Source organism: Lepidochelys kempii, chromosome 8, assembly GCF_965140285.1.
Source record: "Lepidochelys kempii isolate rLepKem1 chromosome 8, rLepKem1.hap1, whole genome shotgun sequence".
NCBI classification, from domain to species: domain Eukaryota; kingdom Metazoa; phylum Chordata; order Testudines; family Cheloniidae; genus Lepidochelys; species Lepidochelys kempii.
In genome coordinates this window covers 827947-851684 of record NC_136387.1, presented here as the reverse complement: position 1 = coordinate 851684, position 23738 = coordinate 827947, and the positions used below count along the sequence as shown (strand labels likewise).

At 60.1% G+C, this 23738-nt stretch overlaps 2 protein-coding genes across 9 annotated transcripts in view; one reads left to right on the top strand and one right to left on the bottom strand.

Annotated features, from left to right (window-relative positions):
• Positions 1–13699, top strand: part of DBN1 (drebrin 1) — a 33863-nt gene extending 20164 nt beyond the window's left edge. For 2 of the 6 annotated variants that reach the window (XM_073355075.2, XM_073355072.1), the window contains exons 8-15: positions 5138–5201; positions 5521–5583; positions 6052–6166; positions 9446–9583; positions 11392–11526; positions 11618–12192; positions 12569–12668; positions 12789–13699. In XM_073355075.2, the coding sequence (XP_073211176.1) occupies positions 5138–5201; positions 5521–5583; positions 6052–6166; positions 9446–9583; positions 11392–11526; positions 11618–12192; positions 12569–12668; positions 12789–12859 (1261 nt within the window). In that variant the 3' untranslated portion in view covers positions 12860–13699. Of the gene's footprint in view, positions 1–5137; positions 5202–5520; positions 5584–6051; positions 6167–9442; positions 9584–11391; positions 11527–11617; positions 12193–12568; positions 12669–12788 lie in introns of all 6 variants that reach the window. The other 4 variants (XM_073355073.2, XM_073355071.2, XM_073355076.2 and 1 more) reach the window with 3 other exon arrangements.
• A 328-nt stretch (positions 13700–14027) lies between these two features.
• Positions 14028–22131, bottom strand: PRR7 (proline rich 7, synaptic). 3 transcript variants are annotated; one of them, XM_073355082.2, is made up of 3 exons: positions 21946–22131; positions 15126–15801; positions 14028–14725 (listed from the first exon to the last, which is right to left on the bottom strand). In XM_073355082.2, the coding sequence occupies exons 2-3, from the start codon at positions 15418–15420 to the stop codon at positions 14337–14339; spliced, it is 684 nt and encodes a 227-aa protein (XP_073211183.1). In that variant the 5' UTR covers positions 15421–15801; positions 21946–22131; the 3' UTR covers positions 14028–14336. The 3 variants fall into 3 exon arrangements, 2 of the variants coding, with proteins under 2 accessions (XP_073211183.1, XP_073211182.1); XR_012160179.1 differs by lacking the exons at positions 14028–14725; positions 21946–22131 and adding exons at positions 16626–16708; positions 17414–20170 and having other exon boundaries at positions 15713–15801; XM_073355081.2 differs by lacking the exon at positions 21946–22131 and having other exon boundaries at positions 15126–15982.
• Positions 22132–23738: the final 1607 nt, after the last annotated feature.

Below are 23738 nucleotides of genomic sequence, written 5' to 3'. Positions count from 1 at the left end.
CAAAATTATACCATCTTGCACTGCACAGAGATCTGTACAGCATAAGCTCATGAAATTTGCCCCCTCCCTCATTGTGGAGAGGAATATACACAGCTTGGTGCCCCAAGTTATGATTTCCACACACAGGCTGGTCTTAGACAAAACAACGTAAGTTTATTAACTACAAAAAATAGGTTTTAAGTAGGGCTGTCGATTAATCACAGTTAACTCATGCGATTAACTCAAAAAAATTAATCGCAATTAATCGCAGTTTTAATTGCATTCTTAAACAGTAGAATACAAACTGAAATTTATTAAATATTTTTGGATGTTTTTCTACATTTTTCAAATATATTGATTTCAATTACAACCCAGAATACAACGCGTACAGTGTTTACTTTGTATTATTATTTTTATTACAAATATTTGCACTGTAAAAATGATAAACAAAAGAAACCGCATTTATCAATTCACTTCATATAAGTCATGTAGTGCAATCTCTTTATCATGAAAGTGCAACTTACAAAGTAGAATTATGTACAAAAAATAACTGCACTCAAGCAAAACAATGCAAAACTTCAGAGCCAACAAGTCCACTCAGTCCTATTTCTTTTTCAGCCAATCGCTAAGACAAACAAGTTTGTTTACATTTGCGGGACATAGTATTGCCTGCTTCTTATTTAGTGTCACCTAAAAGTGAGAACAGGTGTCCACATGGCACTTTTGTAGCCAGCATTGCAAGGTATTTTCATGCCAGATATGCTAAACATTCGTATGCCCCTTCGTGCTTCGGCCACCATTCCAGAGGACGTGCTGATGCTCATTAAAAAAAAAAAAATGTTAATTAAATTTGTCACTGAACTCCTTGGGGGAGAACTGTATGTCTCTGGCTCTGTTTTACCTGCATTCTGCCATGTACTTCATGTTAGAGCAGTCTTGGATGATGACTCCGCACATGTTGCTCGTTTTAAGAACACTTCCACTGCAGATTTGACAAAACACAAAGAAGGTACCAATGTGAGATTTCTAAAGATAGCACTCGGCCCAAGGTTTATGAATCTGAAGTGCCGTCTAAAATCTGAGAGGGACGAGGTGTGGAGCATGCTTTCAGAAGTCTTAAAAGAGCAACACTCTGATGCGGAAACTACAGAACCCAAACCACCGAAAGAGAAAATCAACCTTCTGCTGGTGGCATCTGACTCAGATCGAAGAAAGTGAACGTGCATCGGTCAGCATTGCTTTGGATCGTTATCAAGCAGAACCCATCATCAACATGGACCCATGTCCTCTGGAATGGTGGTTGAAGCATGAAAGGACATATGAATCTTTAGTGCATCTGGTGCATAAATATCTTGCAACGTTGGCTACAACAATGCCATGCAAACACCTGTTCTTGCTTTCAGGTGACATTGTAAACAAGAAGCGGGCGGCATTATCTCCTTCAAACATAAACAAACTTGTTTGTCTGAGCGATTGGCTGAACAAGAAATAGGACTGAGTGGACTTGTAGGCCCTAAAGTTTTGCATTGTTTTGTTTGAGTGCAGTTATTTTTGGTCCATAAGTCTACATTTGTAAGTTCAACTTTAATTGTCAAGAGATTGCCCTACAGGACTTATATTAGGTGAATTGAAAAATACTATTTCTTTTTTCACAGTGCAAATATTTGTAATAAAAAATAAATACAAAGTGAGCACTATACACTTCGTATTCTGTGTTGTAATTGAAGTCAATATATTTGAAAGTGTAGAAAACATCCAGAAATATTTAAATGGTATTCTGTTACTGTTTAACAGTGCTATTAAGTGCGTGATTAATTTTTTTAATCGCTTGCAAGCCCTAATTTTAAGTGATTATAAGGGATAGCAAACAGATCAAAGCAGATTTCCTAGCAAATAAACCAAAATGCAATCTAAGCTTAATGTACTAAAGAAATTGGACATATGTAGCAAATTCTCACCCTAAATGTTGTTTTAGGCAGATTGCAAAGATTCTTGAAGATAAGCTGCACTTGCTTGCAGCTTAAAACTCCAGTTATTCCTTTCGTAGGCCAGACGCCCTCTAGTCTGGGCTCAGCCCTTCTCCCCTAGTCCAGTCTTTTTGTTCTCAGGTGTTTCCAGCAGTCTTCTTTCCTGGGCAGGAAGTCAGTGAAGAACAAACCACGATGATGTCACTCCCCTGCCTTAAATAGCTTTTGCATATGGCGGGAACCCTTTTTCTCCCAGTTTTATTCCCACGCTCGGTCAATGGGAAAACACTAGTATTATAGAATCAGAACTGGAAGGGGCCTCGCGAGGTCATCTAGTCTAGTCCCCTGCACTCATGGCAGGACTAAGTATTATCTAGACCACCCCTGACAGGTGTTTGTCTAACCTGCTCTTAAAAATCTCCAATGATGGAGATTCCACAACCTCCCTAGACAATTTATTCCAGTGCTTAACCACTCTGACGGGAAGTTTTTCCTAATGTCCAACCTAAACCACCCTTGCTGCAATTGAAGCCCATTGCTTCTTGTCCTGTCCTCAGAGGTTAAGGAGAACAATTCTTATTCCTCCTCCTTATAACAAACTTTTATGTACTTGAAAACTGTTATCACGTCCCCTCTCAGTCTTCTCTTCTCCAGACTAAACAAACCCAGTTTTTTCAGTCTTCCCTCATCGGTCATGTTTTCTCGACCTTTCATCATTTTTGTTGGTCTTCTCTGGACTCTTTCTCCAGTTTGTCCACATCCTTCCTGAAATGTGGCGCCCAGAACTGGACATAATATTCCAGTTGAGGCCTAATCGTGGTATTGCCACCCTTGTAGTGACAGAGGATGTGGAAAAAGCTAATGTACTCAACGCTTTTTTGGCTCTGTCTTCACGAACAAGGTCAGCTCCCAGACTGCTGCACTGGGCAGCACAGCATGGGGAGGAGGTGACCCAGCCCTCTGTGGAGAAAGAAGTGGTTCAGGACTATTTAGAAAAGCTGGACGAGCACAAGTCCATGGGGCCGGATGCGCTGCATCCGAGAGTGCTAAAAGAGTTGGCGGATGTGATTGCAGAGCCATTGGCCATTATCTTTGAAAACTCCAGGCAATCGGGGGAGGTCCTGGACGACTGGAAAAAGGCTAATTTAGTGCCCATCTTTAAAAAAGGGAAGAAGGAGGATCCTGGGAACTACAGGCCAGTCAGCCTCACCTCAGTCCCTGGAAAAATCATGGAGCAGGTCCTCAAGGAATCAATTCTGAAGCCCTTAGAGGAGAGGAAAGTGATCAGGAACAGTCAGCATGGATTCACCAAGGGCAAGTCATGCCTGACTAATCTAATTGCCTTCTGTGACGAGATAACTGGCTCTGTGGATGAGGGGAAAGCGGTGGACATGTTATTCCTTGACTTTAGCAAAGCTTTTGACACCGTCTCCCACAGTATTCTTGCCAGCACGTTAAAGAAGTATGGGCTGGATGAATGGACTATAAGGTGGATAGAAAGCTGGCTAGATTGTCAGGCTTAACAGGTAGTGATCAATGGCTCCATGTCTAGTTGGCAGCCGGTATCAAGTGGAGTGCCCCAAGGGTTGGTCCTGGGGCTGGTTTTGTTCAATATCTTCATAAATGATCTGGAAGATGGCGTGGACTGCACCCTCAGCAAGTTTGCAGATGATGCTAAACTGGGAGGAGTGGTAAATATGCTGGAGGGTAGGGATAGGATAAGAGGGACCTAGACAAATTAGAGGATTGGGCCAAAAGAAATCTGATGAGGTGCAACAAGGACAAGCGCAGAGTCCTGCACTTAGGACAGAAGAATCCCATGCACCGCTACAGACTAGGGACCTAATGGCTTGGCAGCAGTTCTGCAGAAAAGGACCTAAGGGTTACAGTGGACGAGAAGCTGGATATGAGTCAACAGTGTGCCCTTGTTGCCAAGAAGGCGAATGGCATTTTGGGATGTATATGTAGGGGCATTGCCAGCAGATTGAGGGACGTGATCGTTCCCCTCTATACGACACTGGTGAGGCCTCATCTGGAGTACTGTCAAGTTTTGGGCCCCACACTACAAGAAGGATGTGGAAACATTGGAAAGCGTCCAGCGGAGGGCAACAAAAATGATGAGGGGACTGGAACACATGAGTTATGAGGAGAGGCTGAGGGAACTGGGATTGTTTAGTCTGTGGAAGAGAAGAATGAGGGGGGATTTGATAGCTGCTTTCAACTACCTGAAAGGGGGTTCCAAAGAGGATGGAGCTAGACTGTTCTCAGTGGTAGCAGATGACAGAATGAGGAGTAATGGTCTCAAGTTGCAGTGGCGGAGATTTAGGTTGGATATTAGGAAAAACTTTTTCACTAGGAGGGTGGTGAAGCACTGGAATGCGTTACCTAGGGAGGTGGTAGAATCTCCTTCCTTTGAGGTTTCTAAGCTCAGGCTTTACAAAGCCCTGGCTGGGATGATTTAGTTGGGATGGGTCCTGCTCTGGGCAGGGGGTGGGACTAGATGACCTCCTGAGGTCCCTTCCAACCCCGATATTCAATGATTCTTTCTTCTGCGCTGCCTTCAGAGCTGGGTGGCTGGAGAGGGGTGGCTGCCAGCCGGGTGCCCAGCTCTGAAGGCAGTCCCAGCAGCAGCACAAACGTAAGGGTAGCAGAGTGGCCACCCTCTTCCCCCGCCCCCCCCCCAGTAACCTTGCGACATCCCCCCCACACCTCCTTTTTTGGTCAGGACCCCTACAGTTACAACACAGTGAAATTTCAGATTTAAATAGCTGAAATCATGGTGGCGTGGATGGAGCGTGGGGGTGGCACGGCAGGGCGTGGCTGGGGGTGGGGGGGCAGGCCACGGCATGGATGGCACTTGGGGGGCGTGGTGTGGAGAGCTGGGGCTGGGGGCTGCGTGGGGCGGGGCACGGCGTGCTGGCTCGTGCATTGTTGGGGGCGGGGCTGGGGGCTGCGTGGGGCAGGGTGCAGCATGGATGGAGCATGGGGGGGGAGGGCGCATTGTGGGGGGACAGGGCATGCTGTGGACGGACTGTGGGGGTGGTGGGGCAGGGTGTGGCTGGGGGATGCATGGGGCGGGTCTGGGGGCTGTGTGGGGTAGGGCACACCGTGCTGGCTGGTGCACTGTTGGGGGTGGGTCTGGGGGCTGCCCCCAGCAGCCGCTCAGGCCCCCTCGCTGGCTGTCATGGCAGGCGGAAGCAGCAGACTCTGGAGGCGGAGGAGGCCAGGCAGCGCTTGCAGGAACAGTCCATCTTCGTAAGTGACGTCCTGGGCTCCCCGCGTGCCCCAGCCCCCCTCCCCGGGCCCCAGCTCCACTACCTGGGGCAGGGACTGTTGCTTAATTTGTGCCAGGGCTGAGCCCCGGCCCCCACAGTCCTGGCGGGTCGTTGCCCCAGCCCCTCTTTCGTTGCAGATGAAGCCTTGGAAGGGGCCCTGCCCTCCGGAGGCCCCTGCCTCTCTGCCACCACAGCGGGGGGGCCTGGGATCCCCCGGTGCTTCTCGGAGGGGCCCTGCCGGGGCAGCTCTGCCAGGGCTGGGGGCTGCAGTCGGGGGTTGATGCTGCCTCTCTCCCCAGGGTGAGCAGCAGCCCGGGGCAGAGAACGGGCAGGAGCTGAAGAAGTCGGAGTCGGAAGTGGAGGTAAGCGGAGCTGGGTGGCCGTGGGGCCGGGCAGAGCCAGGCCATGGCAGGGCAGCTGTGGGTTCGGCAGGGTGGGGGGCTGGGGTGGGACTGAAGCAGGCCATGGTGGGGAGGGTTCAGAGGGTGGGGCATGGATGGCAGGGTGGCGGGCGGCCCGCGGGGCTGGCCACAGATGGTGGGGTGAGCAGAGTGGGGCACAGTGCAGTGGGGTGTGGATGGTGGGCTGGGGCTTGGGCCATGGATGATGGGGCTCGGGCTGCAGTGGTGGGGGCATGGGTGGCAGGGCCAGGCAGGGTTGGGGTGGTGGGGTGGGGAATGGGGACAGGCTCAGGTGGTGCCTGGGGGAGGAGGGGTCCAGGCAGGACAGGGCTGGGGCAGGGGGTGGGGGGCTCACGGCAGGACAGGGGCGTGGTGGGGGGCTGGGGGCGCTGTGGTAGGACACTCACGGCTCCGTCTCTGCCTTGGCAGGAAGCTGCTGCCATCATCGCGCGCCGCCCCGACAACCCCCGCGAGTTCTTCAAGCAGCAGGAGCGAGTGGCCTCGGGCAGCTCCGAAGCCACATCCCCCTTCAGCCAGAGGACAGGTGCGGGGCTGGGGGGGCAGGCGCAGGCATTCGTGGTGGGGCCAGGCTGTGGGCAGGGAAGGGCAGCAGGCAGATGTTGAGGAGGTGCCTGGCTGCGGGCTTTGGGGGGTCAGGGACGTACGTTGGGGGGGCAGGGCCTGGCTGCGGGCATTGGGGGGGCCAGGGACGTACGTTGGGGGGGCAGGGCCTGGCTGCGGGCGTTGGGGGGGCCAGGGACGTACGTTGGGGGGGTAGGGCCTGGCTGCGGGCTTTGGGGGGTCAGGGACGTACGCTGGGGGGGTAGGGCCTGGCTGCGGGCTTTGGGGGGCCAGGGACGTACGCTGGGGGGGCAGGGCCTGGCTGCGGGCGTTGGGGGGCCAGGGACGTACGTTGGGGGGGCAGGGCCTGGCTGCGGGCGTTGGGGGGCCAGGGACGTACGTTGGGGGGGCAGGGCCTGGCTGCGGGCGTTGGGGGGCCAGGGACGTACGTTGGGGGGGCAGGGCCTGGCTGCGGGCGTTGGGGGGCCAGGGACGTACGTTGGGGGGGCAGGGCCTGGCTGCGGGCGTTGGGGGGCCAGGGACGTACGTTGGGGGGGCAGGGCCTGGCTGCGGGCGTTGGGGGGGCCAGGGACGTACGTTGGGGGGGCAGGGCCTGGCTGCGGGCGTTGGGGGGTCAGGGACGTACGCTGGGGGGGTAGGGCCTGGCTGTGGGCGTTGGGGGGTCAGGGATGTGCGTTGGGGAGGTAGGGCCTGGCTGTGGGCGTTGGGGGGTCAGGGACGTACGTTTGGGGGTGGGGCCTAGTTGTGGATGTTGAGGGGCAGCTGTATGTGTTGTGGGGGGTCCCTGGCTATGGGTGTTGGGAGGTGGGAGGGTGCATTAGGGGGTAGGGCCTGGCTGTGGGCGTTGAGGGGGCAGGGACGTACGTTGAGGGGGCAGGGACGTACGTTGAGGGGGTTGAGGTAGCAGAGCCTGGCTGTGGGCGTTGGGGGGGCAGGGCCTGGCTGCGGGCGTTGGGGGGCCAGGGACGTACGTTGGGGGGGCAGGGCCTGGCTGCGGGCGTTGGGGGGCCAGGGACGTACGTTGGGGGGGCAGGGCCTGGCTGCGGGCGTTGGGGGGCCAGGGACGTACGTTGCGGGGGCAGGGCCTGGCTGCGGGCGTTGGGGGGCCAGGGACGTACGTTGCGGGGGCAGGGCCTGGCTGCGGGCGTTGGGGGGCCAGGGACGTACGTTGGGGGGGCAGGGCCTGGCTGCGGGCGTTGGGGGGCCAGGGACGTACGTTGGGGGGGCAGGGCCTGGCTGCGGGCTTTGGGGGGTCAGGGACGTACGTTGGGGGGGTAGGGCCTGGCTGCGGGCTTTGGGGGGTCAGGGACGTACGTTGGGGGGGTAGGGCTTGGCTGCGGGCATTGGGGGGTCAGGGACGTACGCTGGGGGGGGTAGGGCCTGGCTGTGGGCGTTGGGGGGTCAGGGACGTACGTTTGGGGGTGGGGCCTAGTTGTGGATGTTGAGGGGCAGCTGTATGTGTTGTGGGGGGTCCCTGGCTATGGGTGTTGGGAGGTGGGAGGGTGCATTAGGGGGTAGGGCCTGGCTGTGGGCGTTGAGGGGGCAGGGACGTACGTTGAGGGGGCAGGGACGTACGTTGAGGGGGCAGGGACGTACGTTGAGGGGGTTGAGGTAGCAGAGCCTGGCTGTGGGCGTTGGGGGGGTAGGGCCTGGCTGTGGGTGTTGGGGGGTCAGGGACGTACGTTGGGGGGGGTAGGGCCTGGCTGTGGGCATTGGGGGGGCAGGGGAGTGAATTGGGGGGTGGGGCCTGGCTGTGGGTGTTGGGCCGGGCCGGGCCTGGCTGTGTGTGTTGGGCCAGTCCCTTCCAGCCGGCCCCCCGCTCCCCTCAAGGGCGTTGATGCAGTGTGGGTGCCGGGCTAGGAGTAAAGTTCCCAGGTGTTCGGTTTTTGACTGAAAAGGGAACCGGGCAGTGTCCAGTTGGATGTCCTGACTGGACACTAAAAGTCTGGTTACTGTGGGCGGGGGGAAGTGGCAGCCTGTCGCCCAGCCCTGGTGCACCGGCTCGGGCCGTGGCAGCCCCTTTGAGGAGCAAGGTTTGCAGGGCTGTGGCAGTGAACAGAGTGGGGGGCCCACAGCGAGTGGGGTGAGGGGCTCCCAGGGGCATGGAACGTTCCCTGGGAGGGACGGGATGCAAGCTGCCCTGCTAGCCAGTGCTTCTCCTGGCCACGCTCTCAGGCAGCCCCAGGGTGGGGAGGGAAGGTGGCTGCTGGGCAGGCAGAGCGGAGGGAGGTGGGGGGCTGCCAGGCAGGAGGGCCATGCCTCGCTCCCCAGCGGGGCTGCCTGGCTGCTCCAGTCCAGCCGCAGCACTCTTGTGACCTGCACTCCCGGGCAGCCTGCTGGAGCTGGGCTTTGCAAGTCCTTTGGGGCTGCTCACGCTGGAGTTGAGGGTGGAGAGGAGCAAGTGAGAGGGGGAGAGGAGTGGGGGGGTGGGGCCTCAAGGGGAGAGGCAGAGAAGAGGCAGGGCAGGGGCGGGGTCTGGAGGAAGGGGCGGAGCAGGGGCAGAGTCTGGGGGAAAAGGTGGGGCCTCACAGGAAGAGGCGGAGCAGGGGCGGGGCCTGGGGAAGAGGCAGAGCAGGGGCGGGGCCTGGGGAAAGAGGTGGGGCGGAGGGGTCCAGTTTTCAGACATTACGATGTTGGCCACCCATGCTAGGTGGGGAATTGGGGGTGGGCAGCGCTGCCCTGAGCAGGGCTGAGCAGATGGGGAAGGGTTTGGGGAGTCCAGGCTGCCCAGGGATGGGCTGGGCTTGGGATGTGCCTCTTGGGGGGCCATTCTGACCTGCTGATGGGCTCCAGGGTTGGAGATATGCCCGCTCCTGCGGGTTTTCTCAGGGCAGGACAAGGGGACATGTCTGTCTGGAGCTGCCAGGCTGAGCTGGTCGCTGCCCCCTTCTGCCTGGAGCTTGTGGGGTCATGGGGCCGGTGCCCCATGTGCTAGTGGCTGGGTGCAGCGTCCTGTCCTGTTCCTGCCACGCAGGGTTGTGCTACTGACCACAGGGAGCCAGGGCTGATGCGGTCAAGAGAGAAGTGCAGGCATCCGTCCCTCGTCCCCCCCTGTCCCTGCTCCCCCCGTCCCCTCAATGCCCTTGATCTGCCCCCGCCCCCCCCGGGGTGCAGCTCCGCCCACACTGCTCCTCCCCGTTCATGGTGGCACTGGAGGGCGGGCTGGGCACTAGACCTGGGAGACTGACTGTTCTCTTTGCTTTCTCTGTCTCCGTGCGTCTGTCTGTCTTTCTCTCAGCAGGTCGTCTGCACTGTCCTTTCATAAAGACACCTGACAGTGGGCCGCCTTCCTCCTCCTCCTCCTCTTCCTCCCCCCCGCGGACCCCCTTCCCCTATGCCACCTGCCACCGCACACCAAACCTCTCCTCCTTCTTCCCATGTAGGTAGCAGTGCCCGGGCGAGTGCCCAGGCCCCGCCCTGCTGGGGGGAGAGCGCATTGGGGAGGCCCCATCCTGCCCCTGCCCCGAGGCCCCATCCCCCCCCTTGCCGCCCCCCTGCATGTGATCACTGCAGAGGAAGGTGGCAGCTGCAGGGCACTAGAGGTTTGGTGAGGGAGATGGGAGGAGAAAGCAGCTGCGGGGACCAAATGGGAAGGCCAGAAACCTCCTTTCTCACAGACACTGTGACGAAGTGGGACTGTTTTTAATGTTCTCTGAATAGTGTGGGGGTGCCTCAGTTTCCCCTAGGCAGTACATCCCACCGCTGCCGCCAGTTGTCACGGAATCCCCGGGTGATGCTGTGGAAATGCTCCCTGCGAAGCCAGTCAGGACTCTGGGGCAGTCTCCTTTCTGTGAGCAGCCTGTCTTCAGGACACAAAGCTCACACAGCTTCCACCTTCCTGGGTCTGACCTTGAAGCATTCAGCATCCTCTCTGCCCCTCCATGCGCTTCCCACAGCGAGACCGCTCATGCGGGGCTCCTGGGGAAGGCAGAGGGTCCTGCCCCCCAACTTCGCAGTCAGACGTGACTCTCAGCCAGCCAGTAAAACAGAGGTTTATTAGATGACAGGAACATGGTCTAAAACAGAGCTTGCAGGTGCAGAGAACAGGACCCCTCAGCTAGGTCCATTTTGGGGGGCAGTGAGCCAGACAACCCCATCTGCACTTCACTCCATGTCCGGGCCAGCCCCAAACTGAAACTCCCTCCAGCCCCTCCGCCTCTGGGCTTTGTTCCTTTCCCGGGCCAGGAGGTCACCGGATTCCTTTGTTCTCCAGCCCTTTAGCTCTCACCTTGCAGGGGGGGGAAGGGCCCAGGCCATCTGTTGTCAGGAAACAGGGTGTTGGCCATTCTCTGTGTCCAGACCCCTGCATACATCTGCCCTCTAGGGCTCTGCAAGGATCATACACCCTTACCCCACCACCTAGAGACGTAAGAACTGCATAGGGGAAACTGAGGCACCCCCACACTATTCAGAGGAAACATTAAGAACAGTCCCACTTCGTCACAGACACCAGCTGGGGCATGCTGGGTGGATGGGGCGTGCTGGGGGAAGGGGGGCGTGGCTGGGGCCAAGAGGCTGGGGCATGCTGGGGGCCAGGGGGCTGGGGCGTGCCGAGAGGCTGGCTTCCGTAGAATAAATATTTAAAATGTCTCCCTAAAGTGGCGACTGGGTCAAGTGGGAGCAGAATCGCCCCTGTCCCATTGGGGGGCCTACTCCTGCTGCAGTCCTGCCCCCGTGGCCTGGTGAAGGGGAGGGGGCTCTATGGCCTGGCGTGTGCTAGGTGCTGGGCCCTGTTCCCATGGGGTTTCTAGCTCTGGCGGGGGTGTGACTGTAGGCCTGGGGCCTGAATTCCTGCCTGGCTGTCTGGGGAGCCTTGGGGCGTGGGGGAGCGACCCTGCCCATGTCTGTGAACCTCAAGGGCTGGCCCCGTCGCCCTGGGGCCCCAGCCGCCTGCCTGGAGCGTCCTGCTCTCAGGCCAGTGCTCAACCACCCTGGGGCCTGTGCTCTGCCAGGCCTTTGCCCCTCACCCGGCTGCAGGCCCCAGTGGGCAAGCAGGGTGCCCAGCAGGTGCCTTACGGGAGGAGGCACCCCCAGGGACTCTTGGCGGCAGAAGGGAACGGCAGGGCGGGCTGACGGTGGGAGGGGTGCATGCAAACGAGGGGCCTGCTTATTTGTACATGTGCCAACGCACTGGCTGGCGAGGGGTCGGCCTGGGGCCCCTTCAGCTTCCGTCTCGCTCGTTCGCAGGCAGCCAGTCGGACGCTCACAGAAAGGCCTCGGCCGTGGGCTGCAGCCCCTGTGACTCCAGCCCGGCCTCCACGCCTGTCGGGGAGCAGATCGAGAGGGCTCTGGACGAAGTGACGCAGCAGGCCCCGCGGAAAGGTGGGGTGCAGGGGAGCCCAGGGTGCCCCTCCCCAGAGGGCAGGCGGGAGCTGGGGCTGGACTCTGATGCGCTCTCTCCCCCTCCGTGCAGACTCGCCCGGACCCAGCAGCGAGATGCTGGCACCGCCGACAGCAGACGAGCCGCCCGGGGACCCTGCGTGGACAGCGGCACGGGGGGGCGGGCTGGGCCCCACCGAGGACCTTGTGTTCCTGGAGCCCAGAGAGCCGCTGCTGTTCCCCGTGGCCGTGCTGCCCGCAGAGGAGTCCTCGGGCCCCACGCGGCCCCCCGGCCCCGAGAGCCTTATCGACCTGTGGCAGAATGACAGCATCACCCCACCCGCTGCCTGGGAGCTGGCCACCGCCGCATCGCCAGGGCCCCCCGCGCCCCTCCTGGTGGAGGTGGAGGTGGACGTGCCCCCAGGCACTCCTGCGACCCCCGGCCCCCCTGACGACAACCTGCTGAACTTCGACGAGCTGCCCGAGCCACCGGCCACCTTCTGCGACGCGGAGCAGGACGAGGAGCCGGCCAGCCTCATTGCCATGGAGGGGCCACACCAGATGACGCTCAGCTACCAGCATGCCCTACAGGAGGCTGCCAGCGGGCAGCAGGCCCCCGAGCCCCAGCTGCTGACCAACGGGGAGATGGCCCAGAAGGAAGGGGTGCAGGTGAGCTGGGCACCAGGTTCCTGCTGCACCTGGAGCCCCTTCCCCCAACCTGGTCAGGCAAGAGGCTCCCTGGGGCGCCTGCCCCATACCCACTGAAGTCCCGGCTCTGTCCTCCACGCCCTGTGGACCCCTTGGCGGGTGGGCTCTGGCTCCTGGGCCTTCCCGGCTGCAGAGCCCAGCTTGAGCCTGCAGCAGTGGCAGTGGGAGGGGTGTCCTGGAGCTGCATGCAGGGCCCTGCTCACCTCCCTGTGCTGGCAAGTCCTGGGCTGTGGCCAGGTGGTAAAGGGCCAGCTGGAACCACTGTCCCGCCGGCTGGTCACTCTGCTCTGGGCTCCTCCGTGGCTGCTGCTGATGGCGGCTCCGTTCTCCTTTCCAGGCCAGCGAGGGCTACTTCAGCCAGTCTCAGGATGAAGAGTTTGGCCAGGTGGAGACTTCTGCCAAAACTCCTCCTGCTGTGTTCTACGCCAAGCCCCCCGGTGAGTGGGACAGCCCTCTGCATGTGGGGGGCAGCCCAAAGCCCTGCGTTGCTCCCCCTCGGGAAGGGGTGCGGGGGGTCACTGGGCCGCCTGGTGCTAACGTGTCCGACTCTCCCACAGAGATCGACATCACCTGCTGGGATGCCGACCCGGTGCCTGAGGACGAGGAGAGCTTTGGGGGCAGCGTCTAAGGCTGGGCCCTGTGCGTGTCAGACCCCCGGGACCGCCACCGTGAGATCCCAGCAGTGCAAGACGGCCATGAGGGGCCCAGCCCCATCCCTCTCCGTCTGCGTGTGCCCCTGGGCCCGGCTGGATGGGCCAGCCACGCGGCACCCCTGCCCTCCCAGGGCAACTTTTACAGCTTTCCTCTCTCTCTCTTTTTTAAAAGTTGTCTCACTAGGAGCCATGTGGGTACGCCCGCCCCCCTCCCCTGGTAGCTCCCTGCTTCCCCACCCCGCCGCTCCTGCCTCTTTGCATTGAGCTTATATATTTCTCCGTGCCCCTCAGCTCCCCTGCCCTGGTGCCCTGAGGGAGGCTGGGCAGCTGGTGCTCTGTGCATGGGGCAGGGGCCTCATTTGCCTCTTGCCCGCCGGCTCTGCCCAGAGCCCTGAGAACTTTGCACGAATTAAAAATAAATATGGCAATAAAATGGCCCTGTGTGGGTGCGGCTCTGGCTGGCTGCAGCCCCCTCACTTCAGAGGCGCCCCAAGGTGCTTGTGCAGCAGAGCCCCGCCCCCGAGGGGAAGGTGTTCCCCCTGCAGGTGTTAAGCACCCCTACGGTGGGGGCTGGGAGAGAGTTAGTGCCAGGCTGCCTCTCCCTCCCTGCCTGAGGCTGTCTCAGCTGCAAGGACCCTGCCAGTCTCAGTAGGAGACTGTGGCGATCCCCCAGACTGTGAGCCCTCCTGTGCCCCCCCGCTTTGTCCCCCCCTTGCTTGGTCCCTTTCTCAAGTACAGTAACTGGTTTTTTTGAAAGCACAAATTGTGTATTGGCAACGTGCTAATGTATGTTAATAAATAAAGCCTCCACCCTGGCCTGGGCTGAGCCTGGCTGCTTTCTGTGGGAGCAGCAGTGAGCTGGGCTGGTGAGTGCATGGGGGAGGCCACCCTGCTCCAGCCCTGGCTGCAGGACCTGGGCTCTGGGCCTCGGCAGCCTGCAGGGTCAGCGGGCACCTGTGCTGTGACAGAGGCCCAGCCTGCCCTGGGGGAGAGTGGATCCAGGCTGATCTGCCCAGCCCTGTGGGGCTGGACTCACCTGCTGAGAGGGACGCTCCAAGCCCCTTTGTGGAGGGCAGGGTGGAGCCTGCCCCGAGTCTCCCTCCCCCCCCACAGCCCAGGCAGCCTGGCCCTGCTTGGAATGAATCTGGTGCCACAAACTTTTATTCTCAAACTGTAACAAACAAACTAGGAAAAAGCCAAGTGCAGGGCCTGCTCGGAGCCCCAGTCAGCACCAAGGGCGCCTGCAGGGGCCCACGGGGCGAGATGGGGACCAGCCCCTCACACACTGGCCGCAGCAGGCAGCGCTTCACATTGTCCAGGCAGGGTTTGCACTAGCCCTGAGGTGGGGCCCAGGGCCGGCTCCCAAGGAGAAGGGGCAGCTTGAGCCCAGGCAGGCCCTGCTCCAGCCCCAGTCCATGCAGGCTCCAGTGTGGCGCTCTGCCTGGCAGGCCCCTAAACCGCCGTAGTCCTGCCAAACAAGGGCATGGAGACAGGGAGGTGCCAGGCTCCAGGTTCATACGTGTCCCTGCCACTGAGCTCCGAGTCCATCCAGCTGGGGAACATGCGCTGGGCATGCTCAGCCTCCAAGTAGAGGGCAGGGCAGGCGGGGCCCTGGCTGGCAGAGCTGGGCAGGTGCAGGGCTGAGCTGTAGCCTCGGTCCAGGAAGAGGGGCTTGTAGCTGGGGGGCTGCTCCTGTTTCTCGGGGCGCTCGTGGCTCAGGAATGGGGCGTTGATCTTGCGGTAGAGCCCCCGCGTGTCCATGAGCACCTCGCTGTAGGGCGGCGGTGGCTCAGCCATGAGCAGCGCCTCCTCGTAGCACGGGGGCTTGGACAGGTCCGACTCTGCAAGGCAAGCAGCATAGACAAGCACTGAGTGCAGGGGCCGCATCAGCCCTGGGGCCCAGGCTCGCCCTCTTCTTCCATGTGTAGTTGGGGCCTAAACCGCAGCCTCTATGAGGACTGCAGGGCTCCAGCCAGCAGGATGGGTGTCCATATGGCACTCTGCCCTGGGCCCGAGCACAGCCAGGCCCGGCGGCCTCAGCAGGGCCAGGCAGCCGGGGGTCCTGCTGGATTGGCCATTGGGGCAGCACGGGGCTGCTGGAGCCAGAGAGGCTCTGAGGGGCTGGCCCTGCCTCCGGCTTGGAGCCTGCGTGAGCAGCGCCCGCTACCCTGCCTTGGGAAGCCCTGGCGGGGATGGGCCGGGCCGAGGGAATTGGCACCACGGGTCACCAGCCGCCCTCACCATGCCTGTAGCTCCAGGGCCGGGGGGCCGGGGCGGGGGGGTGGCGCGGCTCCAGGCGCAGCCGGGGGGGGATGGCTGTGGCCATGCCGGGGGGGCTGCCCGAGAAGCCCTCGTAGTGCAGCGGCTCCATCTCCAGCGCACGCAGGTTCTGCTCCCGCAGCCGCTGCTCCTGCCGGCTCTTCAGACGGCGCCGCAGGGAGCTGCAGAAGCAGCAGAGCAGCACGACGAGGCCCCAGATGAGCCAGAAGCCGGCGAAGCAGGTGAGAAAGGTGTAGGTGCCCTGGGACATCGCCATGGTGGCTGGGCCGGGGGCCGGGGCGCCCCTCAGCTGCAGGCAGGCAGCGCACGCCCGCTGCCCATCGCCTGGGCCCAGGTGCCAGCTCCGACGTCTTGTCACTGGCTCAGGGCTGCCCCCGCGCTGCCAGCACCCGTTGCCATGGCGCCTGCTCCCCGCGCTGGGGACGGATGGGAGGCAGAGCCGGGGGGCGAGGGTCAGGGCCTGCCCTGCTCCCCAGGCACCAGGCAGGGACGACCCGGGGGGGGGTGGGCACTCCGGAGGGGCTCGTCCGCCGCAGGGATCTGCAGAGCCGCAGGCCAGGCTGGGTAGCCCCGTCCAAACCAAGAGCGCCCAGCCCAGCTCCTTCCCATCGCTGTGCCGAGCAGCCGACGGTGCCCCCTGCAGACAGACAGACAGACCGACTGACCTGAGCATGACGGCCACACCGCTGTGCCCCTAGTGACTCACCCACAGGTAAGTGATCCCAGCTCAGGGTGGCCAGGCCGGCTCCCGGCTACAGCCGTGTGGATTCCCTCTGGCTGGGTCCCTCTCCTCCCCATACCGACCGCCACCCATTAGCCCAGGCCCCCTTCCCCACCCCCAGCTGCTCATTTAAGGGCTGCGTTCCCACGTGCATGTTCCCACCCCCCTCCGTAGCCAGGGTCCCATGCCTTGTGCATGCCCTACCCCAGACACCAAGGCTGGTGCTCTAAGGTGGCCAAGGCACCAAGCCCAGCAGAGCCTGGTCCAAAGGGATTGTGAAGAGAAGGGGGGCACCGGGCTTGCCAGCCTCCTGGGAAGGGCTGGGGTTGGCATGACAACAAGCTGAAAGATTCTAGAAATGGGAGGCATTGCTTATAGCTGGCAGCCCCAGACCCTGTCTGCTTGGGGTCAGGATGAGCTCCTCTCCCCGTCTGCTTCTCAAGGTTCACCGAAGGAGCCAGGGAGGCAAGGGAACTGGAAGGAGCTGGGTTAAACAGCTTCCTCGGACCCCAGGATCCACCATGATGCCACAGGGCCTGTCAGCCTGGTCCTGACCAGGCCAGAGAGCAGCAGCCACTGCTTCAGTGAAACACTTCTAAAGGGACAAGAACGGATAATTTTTACTCAAGAGTTGTAAAAGAATTGGCTAAGGAACAGCTGAGTAATTGGTAATATCTCATAATTCTTGGACAATGGGTAAGTCTCAGAGAAGGGGAAAAAAGAATATTGTCACAACATACCCTTTTAGCTTAAATGAGATGAGCCGGGTAACTATCGGCCACTTAGTCTGATGTTAATCCTGGGCAATATCATAGAAAAGCTGCTACAGGATGCAATCAGTAAAGAATAAAGAGGAGAGCAGCATAATTAATGTCAATCCACGTAGTTTCACAGAAAACAGGTCTTGTCAAACAAACTTGGTATTGTTTTGAGATTACAACCATAGTTAGTAAAGGTAACTTGACAGGACAGTTAGATTTCTGTAAGGCATTTAACTGTAGCCCCACAGTCCTCGATTACATTATTAATTGATTGCATTCGTACAGTGCTAGTTCTTAATGAAGCACAGATTAAATGGACTAGAAACTGGCTGACAGATTCCAAAAACACTTATCAATGGGGTATTTTCATCCCCAGAGGCTGTCACGGGGTGACTGGCCCCTTTAAGAGGGAGCGGGGCTGGCGCACCCATGACTGATTACTTGGTGCCCAACTGGGTTTACAGGAAGCCCCTGGGCCCTAAAGGGGAGCCAGCAGCGGGGGAGGGGTGCCGTCTGGACTTCTCAGCCCAAGGAGGGAAGGGGAAGAATGACCGAGAACTGCTGAATAAGGCACCTGAAGGACGCTGCTGGGGAAGCTGAAACACAGGCCCAGCAAGGAGGCCTGTGCAACCCCCAAGCTCACAGGGACAGACTGAGCAGAACCTGGGAAGGGCTAAAAATTGGGCCAAATGGAGAGGCTGGGAGCTAGCCAGAGCTCAGGGAGGAGGTGCTGCTCCCCGTGGGAGGCTGGTGGAGCAGAGACTTACCTTTGGGTTTGCTTTATGTTAATGAACCAGTCCCCAAGGAAGGGGGTTGGTATTGCATGGAAGCCTCCATGGAGCATTCCTGGGAACCTGCGAAGGGGAAACCGAGGCCATGTGCTGCAGAGCCACCCCTGGCCATAAGAGGGCAGCGGGGAGGTGGCCTGCCCTTTACATACATCTGGTTTCTAGAGGGGTCCGGCAGGGGTCTGGTTTTGGCCAAAGGCTGTCAGTATCATCTGGCTGAGGATAAAGCAGTTGCTCTAATTTTGCAGAGGACAAAAATTGTTGGCGTGATAACTGCTGACGGGTCAGTTCTGCAGAGTGATTTGCATCACATGGTAAAGTGGGCTCAGCCCCATTCCTTTAACCCACCTACACGCAGGAACCTGGAGGACTGGCCGCACTCCCAGGCTGGGGGACAGCACCTTGGAAAGCAGCGACGCAGACCAGGACTTGGGCTCATGACAAACCTGCTGAATGGGAGCACCCAGCACAGGGCTGTCGCTAGGAGGGCAAACGTGATCCTTGGCTATATGAGCAAGGAATCACCGCGTTACAGAAATGAAGGGCTGGAACCACATTGACATGCCACCGAGCCCAGCCCCCTACACTGAAGCAGGACTAAGAAAAGCTGGACCCGCCTTGGCAGGTGTTTGTCCAACCTGGTCTTAAAACCCTCCAATGATGGGGATTCCACAACCTCTCCAGATGCCTGTTCCACAGATTAACCACCCTGAGAGTTAAGAAGTTTTCCTATTATCTAACCTCAATCTCCCTGGCTGCAGACAAAGCCCATTGCTTCTTGTCCTGCCTTCAGTGACATGGAGAACAACTGATCACAATCCTCTTTCGAACAGCCCTTCACATAACTGGAAACTTATCAGGTACCCACCCCTTAGTCAGTTTCTTTTGTCAAGACTAAACACGCCCGGTGTTTTAACCATTCCTCATAGGTCAGGCTTTCTAAACCTTTGATCAATTTTTTGTTGCTCTCTTCTGGACTCCCTCCTATTGGTCCACATTTTTCCTAGTGTGCCGCACCCAGAACTGGACACTCCAGCTGGGGCCTCACCAGTGCTGAGCAGAGCGGGACAGTGACCTCCCCTGGCTTACCTACGACGCTCCTGTTCATACACCACCAGGGAGATATTAGCCTTTTTTTGCAGCTGCATCATATTGTTGACTCATGTTCAATTTGTGATCCACTGTAACCCCAGACCCTTTTCAGCAGGGCTATCACTTGGCCAGTTATTCCCCGTTTTGTAGCTGCACGTTTGATTTTTCCTTCCTAAATGTAGTACTTTGCACTTGTCTTTATTTAATTTAATCTTATTGATTTTAGACCAATTCTTTAATTTGTCAGGGTCATTTTGAACTCTAATCCTGCCCTCCTAAATGCTTGCAACCCCTCCTAGCTTGGTGTCAGCTGTGGATTTTATAAGCACCCTCCCCACTCCGTTACCCAAGTCAGGGACGAAAATGGTGACTAGGACCAGCCTCAGGACCGATGCCTGCACTAGTTCCGCTGTCCCAGTTTGACAGCGAGCCGCTAACTCCTCATTGAGGACAATTGTTCAGCCAGTTGGACACCCATCTTCTAGTAATTCCATCTCGCCCGAACTTCCCCAGTTTGCTTCTGAGAATGTCATGTGGGACTGTCACAAACCCTGCTAAAATCAAGACCTCACATCTGCGGCTTCCCCCATCTGCTAGGCCAGTGACCCTGTCAAAGAAGAAGATGAGATGGGTTCTTGACAAATCCACACTGGCTGTTCCTTATAACCTGTTATCCTCAGGTGCTCACAAACAGATGGTGTAATAGTTTGTTCCAGTATCTTTCCAGGTATTGAAGTTAGGCTGACTGGTCTGTAATTCCCTGGGTCCCCTTTGTTCCCCTTTTTTACCTGTGTGCCCTTCTCCAGTCCTCTGGGACCTCACCCCTCCCCTAAGTTCTCCAAGATAATTAATTGCTAATGGTTCTGAGATGGCATCTGCTAGTTCCTTTGTACCCTAGGATGAATTTCCTCAGGCCCTGCCGACTCGAATCCATCAAACTTATTGAAATATTCTCTAGCTGGTAACTATCAGCAGGACGAGGCAGGCGGTGTCATCTCTGCAGACGGCCATAGCGAGACTGTTACTAGATGCCGTGTCCAGTTCTGGGGGCCGCCCTTCCAAAAGGATGCTGAGAACACTTGGAAAGGTTCCAAAGAGAGCCAGTAGCACAATTCCCTGCCTGGTGAGAGCCAGAGGATCAATTGTTTAGTTTACCAGCGAAAGTTAAGAGGTGAATGGATCACAGTCCAAGTTCCCACATGGCAGAAAGATTTGACGGGAGAGGGAGCTTTACTCGAGACAAAGGCAGAACAAGCTCCAATGTCTGGAAGCTGGATAAAAATCAGAGTAGAACTAAGGCTGTCTGTGTTTCAATGATTAACCACTGCATGCTGCACCCAGGGCCGCTGGGGGCTCCACAGCAAGACTGGCCTCTTGCTCTGTTCTAGGTCCAGCAGTTGAGGAAGTTCTCCGCTCCTTCAAGCACAGCTGGTTCTAACCGTCCACTGGCATCAAGACTCTGACCAGAGCGATCCGCGCCCCAGGGTCAGGCACTGCAGCCTCCCTAGCACTGGAGAAAGGAACCTCCTCCAGAGCCCCAAGGCATGTAAGGTCCTAGGCCAGCCAGCCCTGGGGAGAGCATGCCAAAAGCCACCACAAGCCACATGGCTGCAGGTCCTTGTATGGAAGGAAAGGAGTACTTGTGGCACCTTAGAGACTAACCAATTTATTTGAGCATAAGCTTTCGTGAGCTACAGCTCACTTCATCGGATGCATGCAGTGGAAACTGCAGAAGACATTATACACACAGAGACCATGAAACAATACCTCCTCCCACTCTATTGTTTCATGGTCTGTGTGTATATAAATCTCCTCACTGTATTTTCCACAGTATGCATCTGAGGAAGTGAGCTGTAGCTCACGAAAGCTCATGCTCAAATAAATTGGTTAGTCTCTCAGGTGCCACAAGTCCTCCTTTTCTTTTTGCGGATACAGACTAACACGGCTGCTCCTCTGAAACCTGTCATGATGTATGGAAGGAGGGGCTCACTGGGACCTGCCCAGGGTGCCAGGTGCAAAGCAATGGCAGACCCTCCTCTAACACAGTCAGCCATCACCAACCCAGAACCTGCCCTGATCTCAGGGGAGCAACTGCAGCCAGTGGGATGGAGAGACTGGGCCAGATACTTTCTGTCTAGCATCTGAGGCCCCCACCACCGGGCAAGAAAGAGATTCCCTTCAAGTTGCAAGGAAAAGTGCTGAGAGGGGAGACCCCCCTCCCCCCCCGTAGATCTTTCCCTTGCATTTCCAGAGGAAACGTCCCCTACCAGCAAACGCACATCTGTGTGTGTCAGACCGCAGCTGGGCTCTGAGCTCAGGGGAGAACTCTGGCACCCGGCAGAGCTGTGGCCACAGAAGGCGGCCCCTACTTGGAGCAGTACTGACCCTAACAGGTTGTCGGGTGCTGGCCAGAAAGCAGGGGCACGGAGCTGCCCTACATTCCCCTGCCCCCCTCCAGGGACAAGAAGCAGTACCTGCCCAGCTACGCCACCACCTCCAGGGCAGCAGCCTGGGAGAGGGGGCCTCAGCACCCAAGTAGCAATGGGTAAAGCCTGACCCGGGACAGAGCTTAACTCTCATACCCTGCATGCAGCCCACGCAGCTCCTTCCCCGAGGGCATGTCTCCCAGTCAGGCTGGGCTGGAAGGGGGGAAAGCCAGAGCCACAGCCATGACCAGGCTGGGCTCGCAGGGAACAGGAGCCAAACCGGTGCGAGCAGCTGGGCGGGTGGCGCACTGGGGCCAGGGCAGGGGTCCTGCAAGGGCAAAGGGGGTGGGGGGGCGCTGGTGCCCGGGCGCACTGCAGGGGAGGGCTGGCGCCGCGGGATTGGGGGCGGGGGGGCCTGGCGCCGCGGGATTGGGGGCGGGGGGAGCCTGGCGCCCCGGGATTGGGGGCGGGGGGGGCCTGGCGCCCCGGGACTCTGCAGGGCTCGCCCGCCCGGCTGGCTGCGCGCACAGAAGCGGGCCGGGGTGCGGAGCCGCCGGGCGAGCCTCGAGCTGCAGCGGGCCCCGGGCCCAGCCCGCGCGGGGAGGGGGCGCAGCCCGGGGCCGCGCTTGGCGCCTGTTCCGAGCCCCGGCTCCATCTCCCCTGGCGCGGGGCGGGGGCGGGCCAGAGCCGGCTGCGGGACCCCCGGGACCCCGGCTCCAGCCGCCCTGCAGGGGCTCCCGCGCCGAGCACGTGGGGGGGGCCGGGCTCTGCCCCGCACCCCTCGAGCCCGCTCCGCCGCAGGGGGGGGCCGTGTCCCAGCCCCGCTCGCCCCCGGCTCGTGCACGGTGCAGCCCCCGCGCTCTCCAGGGCCCCCGCGCGCCCGCCCCCAGCCGGGCACGCGCGGCGGCTGCTTTCGCCTCCGCAGCCGGGCACGCGCGCAGACAGGTGCGCGCGCTCGGCCCCCCCCGCCGCCGCTGCCCCCCCGCAAGTTACCGGATGCGCCGATCTCGGCGGCCCCGATCCTGCGCCGGGCGGCCGCGCACGTGGAGGGCCGAGCCCGCGCTCAGGCCGGGCCCCTCCCGGCGGCCGCTTCCCCGCGCCCCGCCACGGAGGGAGGCCCCGGCCCCGGCCCCGGCCCGGCTCCCTTTGTCTGCCGAGCGCTCCCCGGCTCTGCCCGGCTCTCGCTCGCGAGCTCCCCGGCCCCGCCCGGCTCCCGCCCCGCCCCGCCCCCGGCCCCTCCCCCGGCCGCCCCTCCAGCCCCCCCGCTGCTGGGGGTGGAACCGGCTGGGGCTGCGCCCCCCGGGAATCGGCCCGGGAGCCCCCTGCCTGGCGTGTCCTGCCGGTCCCAGGGACCCTCACCGCGCTCTGGGGCTAGAACCCAGGCGTCCGGGCTCGCCCCGCCCCCCCCGCCCAGCCAGGGGACATCGCTCCGCTCCCAGAGCTGGGTCCAGAACCCAGGCGTCCGGGCCCCCCCCCCCCGCCCCCGCCCAGCCAGGGGACATCGCTCCGCTCCCAGAGCTGGGTCCAGAACCCAGGCGTCCGGGCTCGCCCCTCCCCCCCCCGCCCAGCCAGGGGACATCGCTCCGCTCCCAGAGCTGGGTCCAGAACCCAGGCGTCCGGGCCCCCCCCCCCCGCTCCCGCCCAGCCAGGGGACATCGCTCCGCTCCCAGAGCTGGGTCCAGAACCCAGGCGTCCGGGCTCGCCCCTCCCCCCCCCCGCCCAGCCAGGGGACATCGCTCCGCTCCCAGAGCTGGGTCCAGAACCCAGGCGTCCGGGGCCCCCCCCCGCTCCCGCTCCCGCCCAGCCAGGGGACATCGCTCCGCTCCCAGAGCTGGGTCCAGAACCCAGGCGTCCGGGCTCCCAGACACCACCCCCATTATTTGCTACCTGCTTTGTCCAGTCAGAGCCCTCACTGGGCAGCTTGAGAGCGGGGCTGTGGGGCACAGAGGCCTCTGTCCAGTAGATTATGGGGAAACTCTGGCCCCCTGAGCAGCTCCAGGGAGGGACAGGCCCAGGTTTGGCCTGGGGTGAGGACAAAAAAGGGGGGCAGTGGAGTCACCTGGGGGGGCATGTGCCAGGAGGATGCACCGCCCATGTGGGTGGCACAGGGGTGGTGCCAGGTTGGGCAAGGCTCCAGAGGTGGGTGTTGGGAGCTGGCACCGGGCTGCAGCCCAGTATCGAGCTGCTTTGCTGCCCGGGCAAGGCTGGCAGGAGCTGGGGGGGCATGGGCAGAGCCCACTGCTGCCCCCCATGTGCTCACCACAGACCGATAGTGGCCAATCCCGACTGCAGAGCTGCCAGGGGCAGGAACAATGCAACCGGCAGCCACTCCGCGCGGCTGTCATGGTGACAGCACCGGGAGAAACACACAAAGCTGCCGCTCGCTGCCACTTAATTACATGTGTCGTTCTTCCCTGGCAGGGCCCCGGGAGGGAGCAGGGACAGGCCACGGAGTCATCTCAGGGTAATTTAAACAGACACATGCCCCCCGTCACATTGGCCCACGTGGGTCTCAAATTCCAGAGGCGTTACCCCCAGGCAAGAGAGAAGGGCAGAGATGGCCCCTCATGGATGGTGGTAGAGGGGGCTCAGGAAATGAGGGGCAGAGATGTGGGACAGGAGCTTGCCACAAAGAGCCTACAAGTTCTCTAGCCAGCCGGTGAGGTCCTGTGGCCATGCAGGCACAGAGGCTGCAAACAGGCCAAGCCACTCGGGAATGCATGACATGCCCAGCATCTGTGAGCCTAAGCCTGCCTGCTGCCACACACGCACTGGCCCAGGGACTG